The 23,659-nt window shown below is 35.8% G+C and overlaps 1 protein-coding gene across 2 annotated transcripts in view; it reads left to right on the top strand.

Moving 5' to 3' along the window:
- The window catches only part of LOC142337653 (uncharacterized), a 44,192-nt gene that overhangs the window by 18,734 nt on the left and 1,799 nt on the right, over positions 1-23,659 (top strand). For both annotated transcript variants that reach the window (XM_075387048.1, XM_075387049.1), the window contains 3 exons: positions 525-714; positions 7,447-7,585; positions 15,183-15,407. In XM_075387048.1, coding sequence (XP_075243163.1) covers positions 525-714; positions 7,447-7,585; positions 15,183-15,407 — 554 coding nt within the window. The remainder of the gene's footprint in view (positions 1-524; positions 715-7,446; positions 7,586-15,182; positions 15,408-23,659) is intronic.

The following is a 23,659-nucleotide window of genomic DNA, read 5'->3' on the forward strand; positions in this document are numbered from 1 at the left end:
TTTATATGCACCACTAACTTTTTCACCTGAGCCCAAGTTGGCTACCGAAGCTGTCGTTTTAGAGCAATGCGACCGACGTTAGTCGGTTATGTTTTGTTTTTCTCAATGAATATTTTTAATTGCTCTCAAACGAAGTTTGCAGCAATTATATTAGTTGTGTGGTTTTTGCTTTGCGGTCTTTCGCTTGACCGGGCTTTTGTCTGAGCCGTTTGACTTTTCGTCCTCAAAAATATAATAAACAGGTAACGCTCGGTGGGCATTAAGTGGCTGAGCAGCTCTCTTAGAGCCTTACGAGTTACTAGTCTCTAAGCATGCGATTCATCGAAAGTGTTTTGAGGATACAATTTCAAAGTGTGAAGTGCGGTTCTTGGTCTTAAAAGTTTGATCCCCTCTGCCTCCCATTCACTGTTTTGTTTTTGCAAGTTCTTTATAAACGTCTCCAAATATAGGACAATTGGTAACTCGTGTGTCTTAACAAGTTTTGTGTAAGTTAGAGCTGATCTTAGGCATAGTGCTATTCTTAGGCAAAGGAATTCACTTGACAACGATTTGTGGATCTTGATACCGGTGATCCTTGTAACTTTCTTGCTCGCGTGCCTGATTACCCTTCTATGCTATCTCATTCAGCCCAAATTGGACAACCACATTGCCAGGACTTCGAGTACCATATTTAAACAGGGGTCACAGCCTGCCTGGGTGCACTCTGGCTCAAAGGTAGGTTTGCTGTTTAAAATAATTTTAGGACTAAACTTTTAAACCATTTCTTCAAGCGTGGAAAAACTGTGATGGAAAATCTTTTTCATCGGCGACGAATCTGAACCGCTGATCACTATTTGCAGAACTTAATAATGACGGATAGTAATAATCGAAATTATGCTAAAAAATGTAAGTTATCAGAATATAGAACTGCGTGCTTTTGACAAGATAGGATTGTAGGACAGATGAGTGAAACTTAGGTTACATGGGTCTAGTGAATACAGTAATGATTTAATGGCCACAATACTTACATTTTTCTAAAAAGGACTTCAACAGTTCGTTGGACTTAAACAGTAGCTTAGTTTCTAATATATAGGAAATATGAGCTGCTGGTAATATTCATATTCGAACGAAGTTCATAGCAATTATTGTTAGCGTGTTGGTCTTTTTTATGCAAATGTTTTGCTTGACCATTTTGCGCTTTTCTTCTAAAACATTCTTTGACTTCTCAAGTGACTTTTTCACGCTTTCGTTCATCTTTGAGTAATCTCAATTGCTCTCACTCCGAAGTAATGCTTGTTGCTAATATAAAGTCGGTTACAGCATAGCAAAACAAGTGCCTATTAGCCGAGTGGTCAGTGGATCTCGTTATGGATTGAGAGGTCAGTGGTTCGAATATCGGCGGGGTCAAATGTTTTTCTACCCGCCTGTCGTTCTAGAGCAATTCTTCCGACATTAGTCGGTTTATGTTTAGAATTTTTCAGTCCATGCTTCCTATTCAATCAGCAAGCGCCCCCACCTACTTGCTCTCTGCCTACATAATTTCCCCACTACACACATGCACCTAACCCTCCCCCCCGAGCTACTTCCCCATCCAAATGTACTTATTCCCAGAACTACCTGCCCCAACAAGACCCCAGTAGCCACCACAAGTAAGCCCTCTCTCCGCCACCAACCTCACCAGAGGCCTAAAGTTTCTGTTTAGTTTTAATAGCCGACGTCAGCCTCTCAAACGGCTATTATTTAAGCGCTCTCCTTCTTGTTTTTACAATTCAAAGAATTTGAATTGTATTGGGGCGCTGTTTTTTTTAAGATGCGTTCACAAATTTTTCAATGACTTTGATCTTTCAAAACGGGATAAACATGTAAAGCCCAGCGGGCATTAAGTTTCATTATAGGCCCAAAGTGGGCTTTAGTAGTCCTTCACGTGCTTAGAGTGGTTCGAATGTTTGAACTGATTTCACTTTTTTCATCAATATAAAAGTATTGCCAGGGGTTTTAATTTGGTTGTTTTTTCTACAGATTTTTGGCGTAACGTCTTTTACAATTAAAGATTATTTCGTAATTGCGGTTTTGAATTTTTTTGATGTTTTTACAGATTTTTAAATGGTTTGAATTGTCGAATTGTTTTTACTTATTTTCAATAGCTGCCTCAGCTTTTCAACCGGCTATTATAGCGCTATTTTTGACAAATCAAAGAATTTGAATTGTATTGGGGCGCCGTCTTTTTTTTAATATCTGTTCACACATTTTCATGATTTTTGAAGTCAGATTGAAGTAGTGATTTTGGTAACGCCTCTTTTCTCTTTTTTGAGGTTCACTGCAATCAGAAACTGGGTATTTGACAGGCTGTTTCTTGGCGAATACATCTTCCTCTCGTTTTTTCGGGATTTTTATATGAGTACAATTTTTCAAATACTTTGACTTTCTTAAAAATGTTAGTGGTTCGAATGTTTGAACTGATTTCACTTTTTTTATCAGTATAAAAGTACTGCCAGGGGTTTTAATTTGGTTGTTTTTATTCTACAGATTTTTGGCATTACGTCTTTTACAATTAAAGATTATTTCGTAATTGCGGTTTTCAATTTTTTTCTGATGTTTTTACAGATTTTTAAATGTTTTCATTTGTCGAATTGTTTTTACTCATTTTCAATAGCTGCCTCAGCTTTTCAACCGTATAATATAGCGCTATTTTGACAATTCAAAGAATTTGAATTGTATTGGGGCGCCGTCTTTAAGATCTGTTCACACATTTTCGTGATTTTTGAAGCCAAATTGGAGTCGTGATTTTGGTCACGCCGAAACAGGAAGTGGAGCGAAAAAGCGAGTGGTTTTGCGGCGTGAAATTTTTCCGCTCTAAATTCATTCAAAGTAAAGTGAGAAAAGGTTGTTTTAACAAAATTCGCTTTCTCGCTAGTCGTTTTTTGTTCACATGCGGCTATTTCACTTTGATTTACTGTTTTTTTTCCAATTTTTAGGACAGGATTTTTTTCTTAATGGTTTTCCCGAGCCATTCATAGTCCGTTCTAGGTCTAGTTTTCTGTTTAGTCAATGAAAATTCTTTGAATTGTACGTCAGGACTTGTCCTGCTATGTTTTTTAATCCGCTGAACGTTTTGACCACCTTTTTCGTTTTGCATAAGTCACGATTTTCACGTTTGACTTCTTACTTACTTCACTTGGTTTCAACTGAGTGGAATAATTTTTTCGGGCATTGAATTACGCATTGTGGTGAATACGGTCAGTGTCAAAAGAGCATAATCAAAAGAGACGGGATAAACCGATAAAGGTCTATAGGTCATAATGCATTAAGTTATCAAAGTTCATTAGTGTGTTTACTATTTGACATTGGTAATCAGCTCTTAGTTTTCAGTTTAGAAGCTGAATTAAGTATAGTGTTAGAATCCAACTGAAACTGCACACCAAATTAGAACACTTTTTGATACTGAAATAAACGTCAACGGCGGCTCTCTTCCGTCAATCTGCCGGCTGTTTGAAATTGCTCTCAGAAGTATTTTTTGTAAATTTTTGTTTTTCTGTGATCCTTCTATGCAATTTTTTGCTAGACAATTTTTTGTCTGACTTTTTTTTAGCTTTTCGTCCTCAACAACGGGATAACAAGGTAAAGACCCGTAGTCTCTAAATTTTGCGATCCACCGAAACTGTTTTGAGGAGATAATTTCATGGGGTAAAGAGCAGCTGTCTTCAAAGTTAGAGGCCCTCAGCCCCCCCCCCCCCACTCAACCCAACGCAGCCCCTGTTGACCCTCCTCCATCTAACGATTTGGACCCTCTCACTTGTCCAATCCTCTCAACTCTAGACTCTGATCTCTTGACACCCACCTCACAACGTTTAACCCCCACTTCGCTCAGCACTCCTCTAATGGTATCATCTCTAAGACCGAGGAGTAATTTTGAGTATTAACCACTTAAGCACAAAAAGTTTTTAAGTTTTGCAATTTTTTCACTTTTATTGGAAAGTTTTGTTTTTCTTTTTTAAAAATTTAGAGCAAATCATGTTTTTGTGGCTGTTTTTTGTGGTTTTGGATTGATCGGGGGGTTATAGAAATGGGTTTGAGTTTGGAAGCTTCAAGAAATTTAAGAAAATTTTTATTAATTTCAAGAACATTTTTTTGTGGTATTGCCTCGTTTTTCTCCAACCAGTTTACGGCTTAACAGTAATTTAGCTTTACGAGGGTTTGGCTTTAAATGAATTGGTTTCGAACTCATCAGTAAATTAGACAAATATGATAAAATGGTTATTTTTTCAAACTCCGAAAATTTGTTTTTCGTTTTTGTTTTGAGCTCAAGTGAGCCAAGTAAGCCTCTTTTTGAATTTGAATAGGGGCTAATTTGAATAAGCGACAATTTCACTTTGATTTTCTATTTTTTCAATTTTTTGGATTGGATTTTTTTCTAAATGGTTTTTCCAATCCATTCATAGTCCGTTCTAGGTCTAATTTTCTGTTTAATCAATGAAAATTTTTTGAATTGTATTTCAGGACTTGTCCTGCTATGTTTTTTAATTCGCTTTACTTTTGGATCACGTTTTTCGTTGTACATAAGTCACAATTTTCACGTTTGACTTCTGACGTACTTCACTCACTTTTTCAACTGAATTGATTCTAAATTCTTTCACTCATTGAATTACGCAATATAGTGAATGCGGTCAATGTCAAAAGAGCAAAATAAAAAGAAACGGGATAAAGCCCGGTCATTAAGTCATAGTGCATTAGATTATCAAAGTTCATTAGAGCGATTGCTAGCTGATATTAGTATCAAGCTTAATAGCCTTCACTTCAGATGTTGAAGTAAGCATAGATTTAGAATCTAACTGAAACTGCACACCGATTTAGAATACTTGTTGAAACTTAGGAATAATAATCTTTTTTTCTGTTTCTGTTGCAATCTCCATGTGCGTCTAGCGCGTCAACGGCGGCTGTTTTCCGATGATATGCCGGCTATATGTAGGCCATCAGGTTTTTTCGTTATTTCTCTTTGATATTTTTTATTCAGGTAACGTTAGGTTGATGATCATATTCTACCAGCTGTGTTTTTTGTATGATCTACTCACACAATTTAACGATGACTTTTCATTCAATTTGGGATAAGCAGGTTAGCCCCAGTAGGCATTGATTTTTTTTCTCATGTTCAAGTGCTTCATTTTTTCTCAATATTTGAGACCCAAATTGTACGATTCTTCATTTTTATGGAGTTGTTTAGTTTTTTTTCTTGGTTAAATTGGACTTCAGTTGATGTTGGTCATATTCTATACAGTTCGCGTGCAAGATAGCATTTCTATCCTTGCCTAGTTTCTGAGGTCTATGTAGTGGTAACATTCACTTAAACAGATGAGACGAATTATTGCTATTCTGAATTTTTAAGGGCCACCCTAAACTTTTTGAGCCTTAGAATTATGTTAATGGGTGAGTTTTAGCAGCACAAAATAATATTTTTAAGATATAGTTTTCTTTTAACTTTTTCCCACTTCTGATTTTCGTCGATTTTTGAAACCATTAATTTTTGAGTCTGTTTGTCTTCAATATGCCCTGCAAATTTTCTGCTATTCTGGAGGATTGTTAATATATCGGGATAGGCTTCAATTTTCGGGTTTTTAATAGATGGTTTTCAAAAGAATGAGAAAAATGTATTACTGATATTGTAGTTGTAATTTTTTGGGCTTTTTTCGAGATTGCAGATGGGTTCATGTGCAAATTTTAGGAAGCCATAATGGCTTTCGAAGAGGTAAAAAAACAAAAACTTTGATTTTGTATTGTTTGCTGATTATTTCTGACCTTCTACTGTTTTCGATGTTGTTTCTGCCAATGCTTTTATTTTGTGTCTAGCAAATATTCTCGAATTTGGCAGGTCATCTGTTCTGGTATTCTTGCGTTTTCATTTGGAAGTAATGTTTTTTCAATATGTTATGTTAGCATCAAAAGAGTAATTTAAATACTGTGTTTTTTTCGGTTAACTTTTGACATTGTTATTTTTAAGTTTCTGGCTCGTTATGACCTATTAGTCAGTTGATTAGGTCAAGGATTTTCAAATTGTTTATTCAATTTTTGCATTCATCTCTCATTTACTCAATTAAGAACTTGTCCTGCTATGTTTTTTTAAATTCGTTTTAAATAAATCACCACTTTTAGGTTTGCTTTCTGATTTGCCTCACTCACTGTTTCAATTGAGCTGAATTTAGAAATCACTCAGAAAATTTAGGTGAGTTCATCCAAAATGAAAAATAACCAAAAGAAAGGGAATAAATCAATAAAGCCGTGGTATTAAGACTGAATTTAAAGAGTATATTTAAAGACTGTTATTAGTTTTAAGCTTATTCGCCTACAATTTAAGTCTAAATTCGCCTTTTTTATAGAGTACAAGGCAACGGAGGATCACAGTAGAACACCTTTTGAGGCATAGAAGAAATTTAGGATGTCATTTTTATCTCTATTTCAACCTGTTTCATTGCCAACGTTGGCTGCGTTTGAAAAAATTTTTCTAAAATTATTAGGAAAATTTTGACCGCTTTATGTGCGTTAATTTGATAAATGCATTTTCTTAATGTTTTTTTTTGTTAAATTGTTGCAATAACTTTTGTAACTCAGTATATTGTTGTTACCTGGTTAAAAGACGGACAATTAAAAACACAAAGGTACAAAGGGGCAATTTTAACAGAACAAATGACATTTTTGACAAATTATTTAGATGCTTTTCAGTCCTCAAATTTGTTTCGAGAGGAAGATTGTTTTATAATTGACTGACCAACCAATGCAATATTGAAATAAATTCGTTTTTTTAAATTGCTCTCAAACGAAGTTTGTATCCATAATATTAGTGGGTCTATTTAATGCGATTTTTCGCTCGACCAAATTTTGTCTGACCCATATGACTTTTTGTCCTCAAAAATGGGATAACAGGTAGCGCCCAGCGGGCATTAAGTTCTCTTAGAGTTTTTCGGCGCACTAGTCTTGAAGTATGTGATTCTCAGAAACTGTTTGGAGACTTATATTTATGGCGTGAAGGGCGGTGTTCAATTCTGTTTCTAAGAGTTTATCTCGCAATATATTTGTTTACCCAATGTTTTTTGAGTCGCAGAGTAAGTTGGTGAGATCTGAATCTGTAAGTTCGGTTATCCCGTGATATTAGACCAGTCTGTTTTTTACGTTCTGTTTCTCTGGGAAATTTCAGATATTTTTCAAGGTTACAAGACCACCATTTGAAGGGTTGTAGCATAATGTGCAAACACATATTCTCGTTGTTTTCACTTTAGCCCGATTATCAAACAGGTTGAATGATCTTTAGAATCTTTAAAGAGGTTTCAAAGTCAAAGAATCAGTTACTTCGAACGAAAGTCATCAGCTCCGGTTTAATTGTTCAAAATCCCTGGATACTGTTGAGAATTTTCTTAACTGGTGTTTAAAACTGGGATATCCTTCTCAAAATTCTTGTACTCACAATTCTTTTGATGTTAGGTAGAGAAGCTTCGAGAACCCTGGTGGACAGGTCGAGCAGTTGAACAGTTGGAGCCAGAGGATAATGTTGACCAGAAGAGGCGTAGTTATGTGGATGCGACGACCGAAACTAGCACCGGCCCACCAGTCGAAGAGCACAGTAAGTTATCTTGAGGCCATCTCGAAAGTGCAACTCATTTTCATCGTTTCGTTTACGGTGATTAATAATCACCGTCAGCCTTAAAAAAACTATTATTTAGGCGCTCTCCTTTTTTTTACAATCCAGAGAATTTTAATTGCATTGGTGATGGCTCCCATCTTTTCACGACTCGAAGTCAAGTATTGGTATTCTAGTTTTTTTTTGAAGCTGAAGAAAGTTTGTGCATGACTTGGAATCTGTTCTATTACTTTGGGAACATTTTCTTCTGTTTTAGAATGTTGACTTGTGTTTTTGAACATCGGACCTTGATAGTAGCTTGGTGTCTAATGTATAGAAACAGCTATACATTAGACCCTCCACCACACACACACCCCCACCCACCCAAGCTACCTACCCCCATTCCCAGCTACCTACCCCTATCACCAGCTACCTACCCCAATCCTCAGTTACCCCCAGCCCACACCTACCTAGCGCCCCCTACCTAACTCTCCCAAGCTTCTCTATACCCGTACCTACTTACCCCCTAAAAATCTACCTATCACACCAGTCCCCCTCTCGAGTGCGGTATTCTATTCTTTCCGGTATTCTATCGGCTCTGTTTTTTATGTAAGATGTGTTCTCACATTTTTCCATGACTTTGAGCTTTCAAAACAGGTAAAACAGATAAAACTCATTGGGCATAAAGTTTTGTTAGAGATGCTAATCTGGCTTCAGTAGTATTTTAAGTGCTCAATGTGCTTAAGCGGCTGTGAAGGCCTAAATTTAAGTTGGGCATTGTTTTTAGCCCAAAATATTGCAATTCTTCACGTATCTGTGTCATTGTTAGATAAGTCGTAAATTTTTATTGGTCATTGATGACAATTGTTTTCATTTGCGAACCATAACATCTTTTTACGGCTGTTTTTTGAGGTATATGTATTTATAATGCGTTCTAAAACAAAAAATGAGTTTCATTTTTTAAATTTTTTCTAAATTTTTTTTGAAAACGTTTTGCCGTTCTTTGAATTTTTTTTATCTTTAGGGGAAAATAAAACGTTCTTAGAGTTTCGAGATGGGTCACTGAATGTCGTTTAGCGACAAAAATAGTTTTGATTATATTATTTTTACAAATTTTAGCTACTTTTCAGTCAAATTTGAATTTTGTTCTCAAGATGTTTTTTGGGGGGGGGGCAATGAAGCTTTTTCAAAGTTTATGCTTTGGTTAATATGTATATTGTGGTTATAAGTTTGGTTTGAAGACGTTAGTTTCAAGAATTTTTAGAAGTTTTCTAATTTTTCCAAATTTTCTAAATTTTTCCAAATGCTTGTTCAACATTTTGCGTGAAATATTTTTGACTTCTTTACGATAGTTTCACTCTTCTCTCATTCTGCTAAAAAGTGTTCTTAGACAGCAGTTGCTCGGCAAAGCAAGAAAGAGTCAGTATCAAAAAACGAAATCAAGATTAGAAAAGGGATTAACCCGTAAAGCGATGCCTGGCACTCGAACTGTGGTCTTAGTTACCATCTCTAATGCTTTTAGGTATTGATACTAGCCCCTGTGTTGGCTAACTACGAAACAGGAGTATGTTGAGCTCCAAAATGACATCAAAAATATTTTTTTTCAATAGTTCTCTCTTCCTTCAATCCCAATCTTGGTTATGGGAATCAACGGCGCTATTTTCCGGCAATCTAACGGGTATGTTTGCTTCCTTTTTTTCCTCTGAGTTGTGAATCCAGGTTTTTGCTGGCCTGCAAGTTAGTGGCTTTGTGTATTTTAATTAGCTTAAGTTGTCAATAAAATTTGATGCTTCGTTTGTGCGTAAATGCTATGTTTTGGGTTTTCAAGATGATGACTTCAAGTATCTGGTGAATCTTTAAGTTTTTTCTATTTTTTTTACTATGCATTGTTTTGTGCTTGCATCGTTTCCGTTTATATATAACGCAAGTTTTTTTATAGCAAGTTTTTTGTCGTTGTTTACCAATGTTTTTGATCAGAATTTCCGTTCGAAAACCTTGGTATTTGATACGCTGATCCTAAAAGTATGGAATTTATGTGCTATTATTTGTTTTTCTCTAAATCTGTGAAACAGTTCAGTTTGTGTTTGCGAGATGTTTTCGGTTGGACTGCTGGATTTTTAGTGGAGTCTTTTGTAATGGACTTTTCCATTCAATTCTGTAGATTATTTTTCAAGAATTGTCTTGTTATTTTTCAAGAATTGTCTTATCGCTTTTTTTCAATCACTTTTCATTGAAAACGGGTTGAACAAGTAATCCCAGTGGATATTAAGTTAGAGTCGCTTCGCTGACTTGGGCAGTCTTTTGAATGCTCATAGTCCTGAAGTTGCTGGGAAGTTCTAAATTCGAGGTGATCACTTGAAGTTCTTGACCCCAATTCTTGCAGTTGTCTCTTTTCTTTTTAATTATTGTCAAACGAAATTAGTAGCATTTATATTAGTCCTGTGGTCTTTTTTATGTGGTTTTTCTATTGACCGATTTTTTCGTCTGACACATTTGGCTTTTCGTCTTAAAAAATGGGATAAACAGGAAACGCTCGGTGGAGGGTATTATGTTCTCTCAGATTCTTACGCCTAACCAATATCTTAGAATGAGATTGACCAAAACTCATCTGGGTATACAATTTCATGTTAAGGGCTGTTCTTAATCTTATAAGTTTAAAACCCCTCAGTCAGCCTCCCACTCCCAACACTCCTCCGTCAGTGCTCCTGCACCTAGCGATTTGGACCCCCCGTCTCATCCAGACCCTGCCCACTGATCCCCTGCCGCAGCTCTTGGTCCCCGGACTCCGCCAACCTTATGCTAGCATCCTTAAGTCATAGCTGCGATTACTGAAACCAATCGTCGGTCGTTTGAGGGCAATTCGCCTGACGTTAGTCAGTTATGTTGTTTTTTAATAGTAGCCGTCAGCCTCTCAACGGCTATTATTTAGGCGCTCTCCTTTTTAATAGCCGCACAGCGATAGCTGGGGCTGTTATTGACCTTCTCTTGGCCTTTTTCTATTTCGTCACGACCTTTGTCACAACGGTATTTTGTTACGACCTTTATTGTCACAACCACTTCAAATCTGCTTTTTGTTCTTTCGTTCATGCAATTTCAACTGAAGTGCGTGCTTGAGGTCATTTTTTGTGGAGCGAGCTTTTTTTGTTCTTTAGCGTGATTAAATTTTTGATCACACGTGACTTAACCTCACTCTCAAAAATTACTTCCTCTTTGCAATTGGCTTTTATTTACATTAATTCAATGAGATAAGGTCATGTGAATGTATCAATCTATATGAAGGTTATTTAAGAGCAGCTGATAGGGGCAGCAATAACTTATGCAGATTCTTAATCAAAATAATGCATATCAGCCTTCAATGAATAGTCGAATTTATTTAGTCTGTCTTTACTAGAGATTTACGAAGCTATTGCGGCTATTTTCTGGCATTCTGCCAGCTATGTTTTTAATTCGCTTTACCTTTTGATCACTTTTTTTGTTTTACATAAGTCACGATTTTCACGTTTGACTTCTGACTTACTTCACTTGGTTTCAACTGAATGGATCATAATTTTTTTTCGGGCATTGAGTTACGCATTGTGTTGAATACGGTCAGTGTCAAAAGAGCATAATCAAAAGAGACGGGATAAACTGATAAAGGTCTTTAAGTCATAGTGCATTAGGTTATCAAAGTTCATAAGTGTGTTTACTATCTGACATTGGTGATAAGATTCTTAGCTTTCAGTTTAGAAGCTGAATTAAGTACAGTGTTAGAATACAACTGAAACTGCACGCCAAATTAGAACACTTGATACTGAAAAAAACGTCAAAAGCGGCTATTTTCCGTCAATCTGCCGGCTATTTTTTAAATTGTTCTCAAAAGAAGTTTTTGTCGTTTATTAATTGCTCTCAAACGAAGTTTGTAGCCATTATATTAGTCCTGTCGGTCTTTTTTTTGCGATTTTTCGCTTGACCGATTTTTCGTCTGATGCTTTTGACTTTTCGTCCTCAAAACCGGGATAAACTGGTAGCGCTCAGTGGGCAATAAGTGATCTTAGAGCCTTTCAGCTGTGTTTCAGCTGAAACTGTTTTGGAGACTTATAATTATCGTTTATGGTGTGAAGAGCGGTTCTTAGAGGTTGAAGATCCCCCCCGCAACTGTTGACCCCCGCTATTGCCCCCACCCCCACCGCGCTGTTGCCCCCACCCGACTGTTGCCAACCCCCCCCCCCCCCCCCCCATTGCTAGCTACTGACGAACAACCGCTCGCTAAAAACACGCAAATTTATACAAATTTTCACAATTTTTTTTCAAGCTTCTTGAAAATTTGTCATTTTTGTGAAATTTTTGTCAAATTTGTAAGTTTTATCAACCCTAGATGTAAAGGTATCCAAACTATGGTTTGATAATAGGTTACTGCACTGTTTCTAGTGGTAATAGAATGGTTTCAACGTTTCAACTTCGCGAATTTTTGCTTTTTTTTAAAAAAAAACTTGCAAATTTTGTTCAAGGTTTTTGAAAATTTTGTTGGTTTTTAGGTTAATCCAGTCTCAAGAGCCAATGAGCCTCTTCTAGGGTTCGATGATAGTTTAATGTATAGTTTCTGGACGTAATGGAATTTTCAAGTTTTAACATCACGAATTTTTGCATTTTTTGAAGAAGCTTTTTAAAAATTTTTTAACATTTTTTGTCATTAGGCTCAGGGTTAAAATCTGCTTAAAGGTTTGATAATATGTGGCTGCATGGTTTTTAGTTGTAATGGAATGGTTCTCAACTTTTTAATATCACAAATTTTATCGATTTGTTTTTATAAAACTTGCAATTTTTTCAAGTGTTTTGACAATTTTTGTCATTTTATAGGTTTATCTAGCCTCAAGAGCCAAGGAACGTCCTCTAGAGTTTGATAAGTTTTTCTATAGTTTCTATTTGCAATGGAGTGTTTTTAAAGATTTAAACATCTAACGAGTTTCAGCATTTATTTGAAAAATATTTGGCAATCTCATGTTTTCTGAAATTGTTTGTCATTTTTTTGAGGTTTTTCCAGCCTCAAGAGCCAAGAAACCTCCTTCGAGGTTTGATACTAACCTGCTGCTTAGTTAATGGAATGGTTATCATTATTTTGACTCGAGTTTTAGAAGTTTTTTGATAAACTTAATTTGAAAGTTTTTTGAAAAATTATCATGTTCCAATTGTATGGATCGTTATGAGCCAGTGAAACTGTTTAAGGCGTGAAATAGGCATACTGGATAGTCTCTTGAGACAATGGAATGGTGTTCTGAATGGTTTTCTGAATGGTGTTCTTAATATCACGAAGTTTAGCACGATTTTGTTAAAATTTGATATTGTTTTTAAAATTTTCGATTATTTTTGTCTTTTTCTGAGTTTAACGATCATTACTGGCTTTTTAAGTCTTGCAGTTGGGTTACATGAAAAATTTCCAGAGACAAAAAATGTTTCTGAATATTTTCTTTTTTGCGAAATGTGGAAACCTTTCTTTTGAATTTTGCACTTTCAGTTTTTTCTATATGATTTAGTTACTAACAAGTCTAGAAAACTTGAAGCTGTAGAGTCGAATCTCATCATGGAAAAAATTCCTAGTTCTCTCTCGCTCTCTCTGTGTGGGCTGGTGTTTCTTTCCTTCTCTTTCTCGCTCACGTTTAATCTTGCACTCTCTCTCTCTCCTTAACTTTTGTTGATGCCCTACTTCAGCGGCTGTTATGTGGCGTTATGTCATCGTCTATTACCCTAATCTCAGACCCCTTCAATCAAGCTAAAGCTAACCTCTTTAAACAGTGGCTAGGAACTGACGAAGCCAACCGCTCGCCGGTCGTTTGAGAGCAATTCGCCTGATGTTAGTCGGTTATTGTATTCCTGTGATCCTTCTATGCAATTTTTTGCTAGACAATTTTTCGTCTGACTTTTTTTTAACTTTTCGTCCTCAACAACGGGATAACAAGGTAAAGACCCGTAGTCTCTAAATTTTGCGATCTGCCGAAACTGTTTCGAGGAGATAATTTCATGGGGTAAAGAGCGGCTGTCTTCAAAGTTAGAGGTCCTCAGCCCCCCCCCCCCCCCCACTCAACCCAACGCTGCCCCTGTCGACCCTTCTCCATCTAACGATTTGGACCCTCTCACTTCTAGACTCTGATCTCTTGACACCCACCTCACAACGTTTAACCCCTACTTCGCTCAGCACTCCTCTATTGGTGTCATCTCTAAGACCGAAGAGTAATATTGAGTATTAACCACTTAAGCACATAAAAAGTTTTTAAATTTAGCAATTTTTTCACTTTTATTGAAAACTTTGTGTTATTTTTCAAAAATTTAGAGCAAATCATGTTTTTGTGGCTGTTTCTTGTGGTTTTAGATTGATGTGGGCGTTATAAAAATGGTTTAGCGTTTGGAAGCTTCAAGAAACTTCAGAAATTTTTTTTTATTATTATTGCCTTAATTTCAAAAATTTGAACTTTTTTGTGGTCTTTGCTTCGTTTTTCTCCAACCAGTTTACGGCTTAACAGTAATTTACCTTTACGAGGGTTTGGCTTTAAATGAATTGGTTTTGAAGTTATCAGTAAATTAGACAAGTATGTTTAAATGTTTATTATTTTCAAATTCCAAGAAATTGTTTTTTGTTTTTGTTTTGAGCTAAAGTGAGCCATGGAAGCCTCTTTTAGAATTTGAATAGGGGCTCCTGGGTAAATATATAGACTATTTAGACACGAAGAATCTTCAGCAAATCTTTAGTATTTATCACTTGTTTCATTTTTTTTAGATTTTAGATGTGTTTGTCTGCCCCTGCATGCCATTTCTCTGATCTCACTTTCTTGCCCTGCTTTTGGAAACCTTAGTATTTAACACGCTAATACCAAAAAATTGACAGGCAAATGCCAATCATTTTCGCTACTTTTTGAAATTTACTCTTTTTTTCTTTGAATCATAATCTTCACTTGATCTGCTGGTCAGATACTTTTTTTAAATGTTTCCTCTATTTTTGGATTGTTTTTCAGGACTTGTGCTATGTTTTTTCAAATTCGTTTTTCCTTTTGATGACGTTTTTCGTTTTCCATAACGCCATTTTTTATTTCTGACTTACCTCACTTACTGTTTCAACTAAATGGATTTTAGAGCAAATTTACGCAAATAGTTCGAAGTCCAAAAGCAAAGTAAAAAGAATCAAAATGAACCAATAAAGCCTCACTAGGACTCAATATTCAAAGATTCTGTGCGAAAAGTTATCAAATAGTTTACTGCTCACTGGTAAAAGTATTGAGCGTATTGTTCTGTAATTTAAAAGGTGAATTCACCATATTTATCTAATCGAATGAAACTGCAGAAGAAATTGGAACACTTTTTGTGACCCTATGGAAAAAAATATGTCATTTTTTGTTTTTAACTTTCAAGTCCAGCCCTGGTCACTGGGGTAAATGGTGGCTATTGTCTGACAATTTGCCGGCTATGTTCAGTTCTTTATCTTAATCTATTGGGGGCTATAAACATCTTATGCTTTTTATTATCAATTGTATTGAATCAGATTCAAGTATTTAGTTAATAGTCCTATAGTATAAAACTTTTACAGTAAGATTTTTATACACGAGCTAATTCAATCTGGCAACGCCTTTTTTAGGTGTCGAGAAAGTTGTAGAAGATCTGGAGTCTAATGCTGGTGAACCAGTGGTTGATTTGGAACAAGTGAGACCCACTGAAGAAGATGAGAGCCAGCATGCCGACATTTCCGTGGATTCCTCGGAATCTGGGGCTGAAATAATCCAGACGCAGCCCGTGGTTTCACCCTTCCCAGATACAGTTGGCAATGTTTTGTCTAGCACGGCACCGCCTAGGATCAATTCAGGTATTAATTCGTTTATTATAGCTGGTGAAACAACGCAGCTATATTGCAGTAATCTTGGTTTGTGTTTTTGTTTTGTCGCCTGACCATTTTTTCTTCGTAAACCTCAAAGCACCAATTTTGTCCATCTTTTTATGACGTTCGGCTATTATGTGCGCAACGTCATTAGTTGTGTGACTCAGTGGCATTGAGCGCATTGCGTGATTATTTTTTGATCAATTGATCAATTGATCAAACACTAATTCACTGACCATACACTAAAGTTAGGGTCATTAAAGGTTACTCTCAATCCGCTGAAAGTCACAAAAGTTTTCCTATGAAGAAAATAGGCAAATTTTGTTCTTGAAAAATTAAACGGATGAAAATTTTTACTTGCTATCGAACGAAGTTTCAACGAACGTTGTCTGTTTTATGCAAAATGTTTGCTTGACCGTTTTTCTTATGGAAGATTCTTTGGATTTCACTTCTTGCCCGACTCTTTCACGCTTGACTTTGAGTGTTTTCAATTGCGAGCGTTCTGAAATTGAAGTTGAGTTTTTTGCTAAAACAAACCGATTGTGAGTGATGAGCGTGCAGAGCCGGTGATTCTCAACCGGCAGGCCGCGGGTTCCAACTCCTTCCTAGACAGAAATTTGTGCATTATGAAAGCTGCTCTAGCCTACGCCCCTTCTAAAATCTTTGCCTCGCTGGTTGTTCGAGATCAATTCGTCCGACGTTAGGTGGTTTGTTTTTAACGCTCGGAATCGCCAATCCATCAACTTAGATCTGGTGTTGTTTCTATCTACATTCTACGACAAGTCTAATTCTGTTGCGGCTGCTCAAGAATCTCAGCGGAACCGAGATATAACAGCCTGGATTCCGAGTTTTATGCCGGCCTGGTTCTTCACAAGGTTCGATTGACTAACAATCTCGTCGAAACAATTAGTCGCTCGGACGTATTAAAAGACTGTAAATTTAATTTTGTTGACTGAAGTTAAGAAAATCCTTAGTGATAATCTATGTTCAATCTCGTGTTGAAGTTTGTAAGGCATCAGCCAGTAGCTAGTATTGTTGCTAACTTCTTATGAGAAAGCTCAACTAACTTAGATCTCGCAAGATCTTAATATCTAGCAAAACTTAGCAAAAAAAACTAAAGTTGTTAAAGAATCATTTTTATCTATTCTGAGAGCCAACTGCCCTTGGTAACAGTTTCTAGTGGTTCTAAATACAATTTGTTTTCACTACTCAAACAATTGGGTTAAAGTAAATGATCAAATATCATTTACAACATCATTGCTACTTGTTTCTGATTGGTTTATCAAGAAAGTGATTTATGTCATTGTTTACATAGTAAATGTCAAATACTGCAATATTTACTTTTATTGTAATAAGCATGGATAGTTATTACGTGGCTCTGAACGCCTCGTATGTACGGTATTTGAACCTTTAATTTAAAGGATCATAAAATAAACAATTTAGGAAATTTAAGAAATTAAATAGCAAAAAATGCCAATTGTGCACCATATAAGTGCTAATAGGCACACTTGTGGGTCTAATGCAATAACGTTCGTTGGGTCCATGAGTAGCTTAGAGGAAACCTTATCCGAGTATCATAACCTCGGGTTGATCAGGTTTTCCCTTTCAAAAATTGGGGTGTGTACAAAATTTCGGTCCCAACTTTTAAAAATTTTCGGTTTTGACCGTTTTTGAGTTTTGACAAATTCTAAGTTTTCCCAGTTTCAAAAGTTATTTCCTACTGTCTGATGGCTCTTGTTGCTGATTTGGAGCGGCGCCAACAAACTCTTTTTCGCAGCTTTTTTCGGCGGTCTGCCTTAAATGTACACAGTTGTCTCTTGATATTGTGCATAGTTATATTGCATTTGTCTTGGTTTCGCCGCTTGATGCAATTTTTGCTTCACGGTTTTCAAGCTCAGACGAGTTTTTCGTTAGTTTCATAAAGTTTTTTGAAATCACCTGATTTCATCTTATGCTTCCTTTTTAGTTCAAAATTATACCCATCTTTGAAGAGACGTTTGTATCTAAATAATATCTAAGTTAGGATTCCCACTCATAAAAAGCTCATTCTATTGGTATCTATGAAAGGATGCGCATAAAAAATTGATAGCCTAGCAGCAGATGCTAATTGAAGAAATAATTGGTTACTGCGGTCATTTGATCACCAAAAACTGATGCTATCAAAAAACAATTCTAATCACGAAGAGAAGCACAAGCTTCCGAAGGTTTTTATTACTGCTCCGATTTACTTATTTTTCGGAAGTGGTCACTTTCCACTAAGAGTGACTGAGTTGACACAACGTGCTGATTCGTGCGTGTCATTTAAAGTGTATCGTATCGCAACCTTATAAAAAGAAAGTTAAACGAAGCAGAACATCCAAATTTATGGGAAATTCTTGAGCGTTTTCAATCCTCAGAGGGAAGTTCATTAAGGCTGGAACGGAAAAATAGCAGTCCAAACATTGTAATTGATAAGAATGGTCAAATAACGAAAGGCAAAAAGTCGATCTGTAACGCTTTTAACAAAGTTTTTGGCGAAATGGGCATCTATAGAGGGCACGTTGCCGCATTGAACGTTGTAAAAAGAGCAAAATTTGAGGAGCTCAGCTTCAGACCTTTTACTTCATGTGAAATCTATAAAGTCGTTTCCAACCTTAGCAACAACAAATCGCCTGACGTAGGATACATCAATGCATGGGCATTGAAATCTGGAAAATACACTATTGGAACAGAGCTTCAGATATTTAACGATCGTTGTCAACAAAGTTTTCCCAACAATTCTAAAGTATGCACACATCGCACTAACTCACAAAAAAGGAGCTCTTTCTGTTTTATCTAGTTGCCGTTCTATTTAAGTAAGACCAACTTTGAAAGTTTTGAAAGTCTTACGCATTCTTTTAGTAGAGTATCTTGAAAAATTTGATTTGGCAGAAAGCAATTCGGCTACTTCCCCAAAATATCTTCAACTCATGATGTGTTTTACTTTTTTGAAAAAGTAATAGGAATTATTTAAGATAACTACGACACTGGTGCTCTATTCTTGGATCTTGCAAAAGCCTTCAATTCATTATCACACGAAATCTTTCTCAGGAAAGGTGAACATTTAATGCTTTCTCAGTCGGACATTTTAATTATTTTCTCATAATTCGGACACAATGCATAAAATTGAGTACTGACTTGTAAAAGAAAATAACTGTTAACCAGAACAGTGCTGCGTCGGAACAGAACAGTGCTAGGCTGTCTTATTTTTATGTTGTATCAACGATTTTTCTGAAAGGTGAAAATTTAACTTTTCACCTTCCAGAAATTTTAACTGGAAGGTGAAAGTGAATTTTTCTGATTGCGTAGGAGACTGGTATTTTTTGAAAATTTGGAAGTCATGAGAATTTTCCATTAAGAATAGAACAAGTATTAGAAGAAACAGACAACTACTTGACTAGAATCAACTCACTAAATGTCTATAATTGAGAGTTTATACTCTTTGCGAATCACAGAATTCAGACCCAGAGCTTTCTTTTAAAGATGAAGTTATTAAACCAGCTTTTGTTTGATGTTATCCAGGAGTACAAATTGATTCAAACGGGCTATTGCTTTTTCGCTCAGAAACGAACATCACGAAACCAAATTCATTTAAAGTAAATGCTGATGTTTTCAACTCCAGTCTACTCATCTTTTTTTCAGCAGATTATTCATTTAAACTCTTACCGCAAAGAAACGCATAATTAGGCAAACTTACTGGGGAATACAAGTTTAACATTTTTGCCAAGAATTTGACCTTTCTACTGATCTTCTCATTAAGGATCGTTAGCTGAATGAAACTTCAAAAAAGATACAAGACACTGGGAAGTACGGGTGATGAAAATTCTGCTTTTTCGTGACAGTTCTCCGCCGTTAACGTATCGATTTTTGATAGTCGACAACGGTTGCATAAAGATGACATATGTGAAATATTGTAATGGACTAACGCATGGAGTCGGCAGATCATTGTACAATTTTTTCCTGGATCAAAAAAGTGAGTGGAGTTTTCAAGAGCTTTATTACAGGTGAAGAGAAATCTTCCGCTCAGTTCCCTTTTAAAATTTGTACAATTTAGATGAAATAGTTTCTCGTATTGCCGGAAAAGAGCAGTTCACGCATGAACTTCAAGCACAAAGACAGAACAAGCAATGCAGAAACAGGTCATGATTTCAAATTCAAATACTATCACGCGGTGAAAACAAATTTGAGACAAAAGCATTCCTGTAATTTAAGGAGCTTTAGATATAGTGCAAAATTATCTTCATCACGCAAGTCGAAATGAGTCACTTTCTGACTGCATCACAATTTAGAGTAAACTTAATTACATGTACGTTGAACACATTTTGCACCATTGAAATTTTTTCTCGTTGACAGCTCGTTTTTCGGCATTCAATCAATAGCGATCTTCCTCTGTTGAAAGTTTATAATCTCTTGTCCAAAGAGATTATAAACTTTTGCTCGGTTATTCAAAAGAATGGAGCTAGACACATGGTAGCTGAATTAAGTAAGCAATCTGATTTTTTGCCAAGGAGATAAGAATTTTTTGCCAAGGAGTATGTTAATAAATTGTAGTCGCTTCTAAGTTAGAACGTTTTGATGTTTTCCTAAAATTGAAATTTTAATTTTGTTAATAGCCGCACAGCGATAACTGGGGCTATTATTGGCCTTCTCTTGGTTTTTAATTTTGTCGTCAAAAATGTTTGATACGACCCTCTGGCGTCACAACCTCTTCAAATCTGCTTTTTGTTCATTCTTTCATGCAATTTCATTTGAAGTGCGTGTGTGACGTCATTTTTCGCTCTTAGTGGAGCGAGTTTTTTCGTTCGCTCGCGTGATTAATTTTTTGGTCACACGTGGCTTTTATCACTTTCAAAAATGGCTCCCTCACTTTCAAATCGACTTTTATTCACTTTAATTCAAAGAGATAAGGTCGACTGAACGTGTGTCCCTCTAAATGAAGGTTGTTTAAGAGCAGCTAATAGAGGCAGAAATAATTTTTACAGATTCTTAATCAATATAACATCTCAGCTGTTAATAAGAAATTTCTGTTTGATCTGTTTCTGTTACTATCTTTTTGAGTCTGCAGATCTAGGAAGCTATTACGGCTGTTTTCTATCAATCTGCCAGCTATGTTTTTAATAGCCGCCGTCAGCCTCTCAAATGGGCGCTCGTCTGTTTTTTGGGCGCTGTCTTTTTTTTAAGATCTGTTCAGACATTTTCATGATTTTTGAAGTCAAATTGGATTAGTGATTTTGGTCACGCCGAAACAGGAAGTGGAGCGAAAAAGCGAGTGCTTTTGCGTCGTGAAATTGTTTTTGCTCTAAATTTAACATGGAGTGCGAAAATGGTGTTTGAACAAAAATTCGCTTTCTCGCTAGTGGTTTTTTGTTCACATATGGCAATTTCACTTTGATTTTTACTGTTTTTTTTTTCAATTTTTAGAACAGGATTTTTTCTAAATGGTTTTCCCAAGCCATTCATAGTTTGTTCTAGGTCTAGTTTTTTGTTTATTCAATGAAAATTCTTTGAATTTACGTGAGGACTTGTCCTGCTATGTTTTTTTGTTTATTAATTGATTTATTAATTTATTGCTGAATGTTTTTTACCTAGTTTTTTGAGTGGCGTCGATTTTTTTTTCAATTTAGATTTGTATCTGTTTCTATCTCTTTTATATGGCATGCAGCTCTTCTTTCGCAGCTATTCCGGCAATCTGCTGGCTATTTTTTTGTTTCACTTTTCGACCACGTTCTTCGTTTTACATAGTTCACGACTTTCAGGTTTGGTTTCTGACTCTTCGCAATCACAGTTTCTTTTGAATGGATTTGTAATTAAATCCTTTCAAGTTTTCGAAATGATATTCCCAATCCATTCAGCGTTTCTTCTAGACCTAGTTTTTTTGTTTGAACCAAATTTCCATTTCCCGAAGCAGGAAGTGATTTTGTTAACGCCGAAACAGGAAGTGGAGCGAAAAAGCTAGTATTTTTGCGGTGTGAATTTTTTTCGCTCTAATTTTAAAGTAGAGTGAGAAATGGGTGTTTGAACAAAAATTCGTTTTCTCGCTAGTGGTTTTTTGTTCACATGCGGCAATGTTACTTTGATGTTTTACTGTCTTTTTCGATTTTTTGAAAAGGATTTTTTCTATTGTTTTCCCAATCCATTCATAGTTCATTCCAGGCCTAATTTTTATGTTTGAACCAGTTTTTTTTCGCTAGTGGTTTTCTCATCACATGTGGCATTTTAACATTGATTTTCAGTTTTTTTAATAATTTTGTTTGGAGATGGTTTTCCCAATTCACTCATAGTCCGTTCTTGGTCTAGTTCTTTGCTTAGTCAATGAAAAATTTTTGAATTGTACGTCAGGATTTATCCTGTTATGTTTTTTTCAGTTCGCTTCACCTTTTGATCACGTTTTTCGTTTTACGTATTTCGCGATTCTCATGTTTGACATCTGACTTACTTTACTTACTGTTTCAACTGAATGGATTTTAAATTTTTTCGCGCATTGAATTACGCAATGTAGTGAATACGGTCAAAGCTAAAAGAGCAAAATCATTATAGACGAGATAAACCGATAAAGACCGGTCATTAAGTCATTGAGAATTAGGTTACCAAAGTTCATTTGCGTTTGCTAGCTGAGTGTTTGCTAGCAAAGTTCATTAGTGTTTGCTAACATGAGTGTTTGCTAGCTTATATCGGTATTAAGTTTATTAGCTTTTAGTTTAGAAGCTGAATTAAGTGTAGTTTAAGATTATATCTGAAACTGCATGCCAAATTAGATCACTTCTTGACACTAAAAAAAAACAAGAAAAAAATCCAGTCAAATTGTCTAGTCTTTTTTTTTCTTTCTCTGTTTCAATCACGATTTGCATCAAGCGCGCCAACGGCGGCTATTTTCCGGCAATCTGCAGGTTTTGTTGTTGACTTCCCTGTAATTTGTTTCAGAGTTTCTGTCCAATTTTATTGTGTAATTTCTTGATTATAGCTGTAAGCTGAGCGTAGCTATATTGCGGTGCTATTGGTTTTTTTTGTTTCGTCTTCTGACGCTTCATTTTCGTTTTACATTTGTTCTAGAACATTCTGTCTCGTCGCTGCTTAAATGGCTTTTTCGCGCTTGATTTCACGCTTTCTGCGTGACCTAAATTGCGGTTATTCAGAAACAGAATCTGTTCCTAAAACAAAGTTGATTGTAAGAAAACAGATTGTATGGTCCGACAGCCGAGTGGTTAAGGCGACTGGCTGTTAATCCGGAGATCGCCGGTTCGAGACGCGACAGGGAAAATTTTTGTGCACCCAAAAACAACCTCCTTTGAAATAAACTTGTAAGTTTTATAGGCGGCGGCGATAACTATTATCAACTCACTTCTGTATCTTTTTCCATCTGTATTTTACGGCACGCAAGTCTATTTCGCAGCTATGTTAATTAAAAACTAAAAGTTTTTTTTGTACGTAAATCGCACGTTTGCTTTTTCATTAAAATTAGTGATGTTATTGTACTCAGTGCTGCGATACAAACCAGACCGACGATACATTCAGTTCTGATTTTTTGTAACTGATAATTTACATCGGTACGTAAGATTACTGCTGTTTTGTTGAAAATGGTGAAAAAAATTTATTTTGTTAATCTTTTTGTTAATCAAAAATTTGTATATTGTTAAAGTTTTTGTTAATCAAAAATTTGTATATTTTATTTTTTTTCCTAAATTCGCAAAGCTGAATGTCTGGTTTTGTGTATTCTTTTGTTGTTCTTCTCAGTTCATTGGGTAATGTTGAAGTAAAATTTTTGAAAGCAATTATTGTCACCTGTGTGTATTTTTTTTTCTGTTTTTTTTTTGCTTTCCGAGTGACTTTTGTCACGCTTGACTTCTTGATTTTTCCGTAATATAATTCACGTAATCATTCAGATTTTTGTTAACGTAATTGTTAACGTATTTTACTAATGAAATTCGAATGAAAAGCGCACCAAAATTTGTTTCATTCTTTCTTTCTAGTTGCTTATTGAAACCCCCATGACCCGTTTCCGCTACAACTTCTACTACCCATCTGCAAAACCATCACCACCCCCAGCTGAAAGTAGGCTCAGTAGAGTTGAAACCCCGTGTGATGTTCTAGAGCACTTCTTTTGTACCCAATTTTTCGTACGACCTCTTTGTATCTTAACTTTCCAGGTGATTTTCTCGCGTGACATATTTATTTTCCAGCTAATACTTATTGGTATTAATATTAAGTTACATCGCTTGCAATCC

The sequence above is a fragment of the Convolutriloba macropyga genome, chromosome 4, assembly GCF_964194025.1.
Source record: "Convolutriloba macropyga chromosome 4, txConMacr16.3, whole genome shotgun sequence".
NCBI classification, from domain to species: domain Eukaryota; kingdom Metazoa; phylum Xenacoelomorpha; order Acoela; family Convolutidae; genus Convolutriloba; species Convolutriloba macropyga.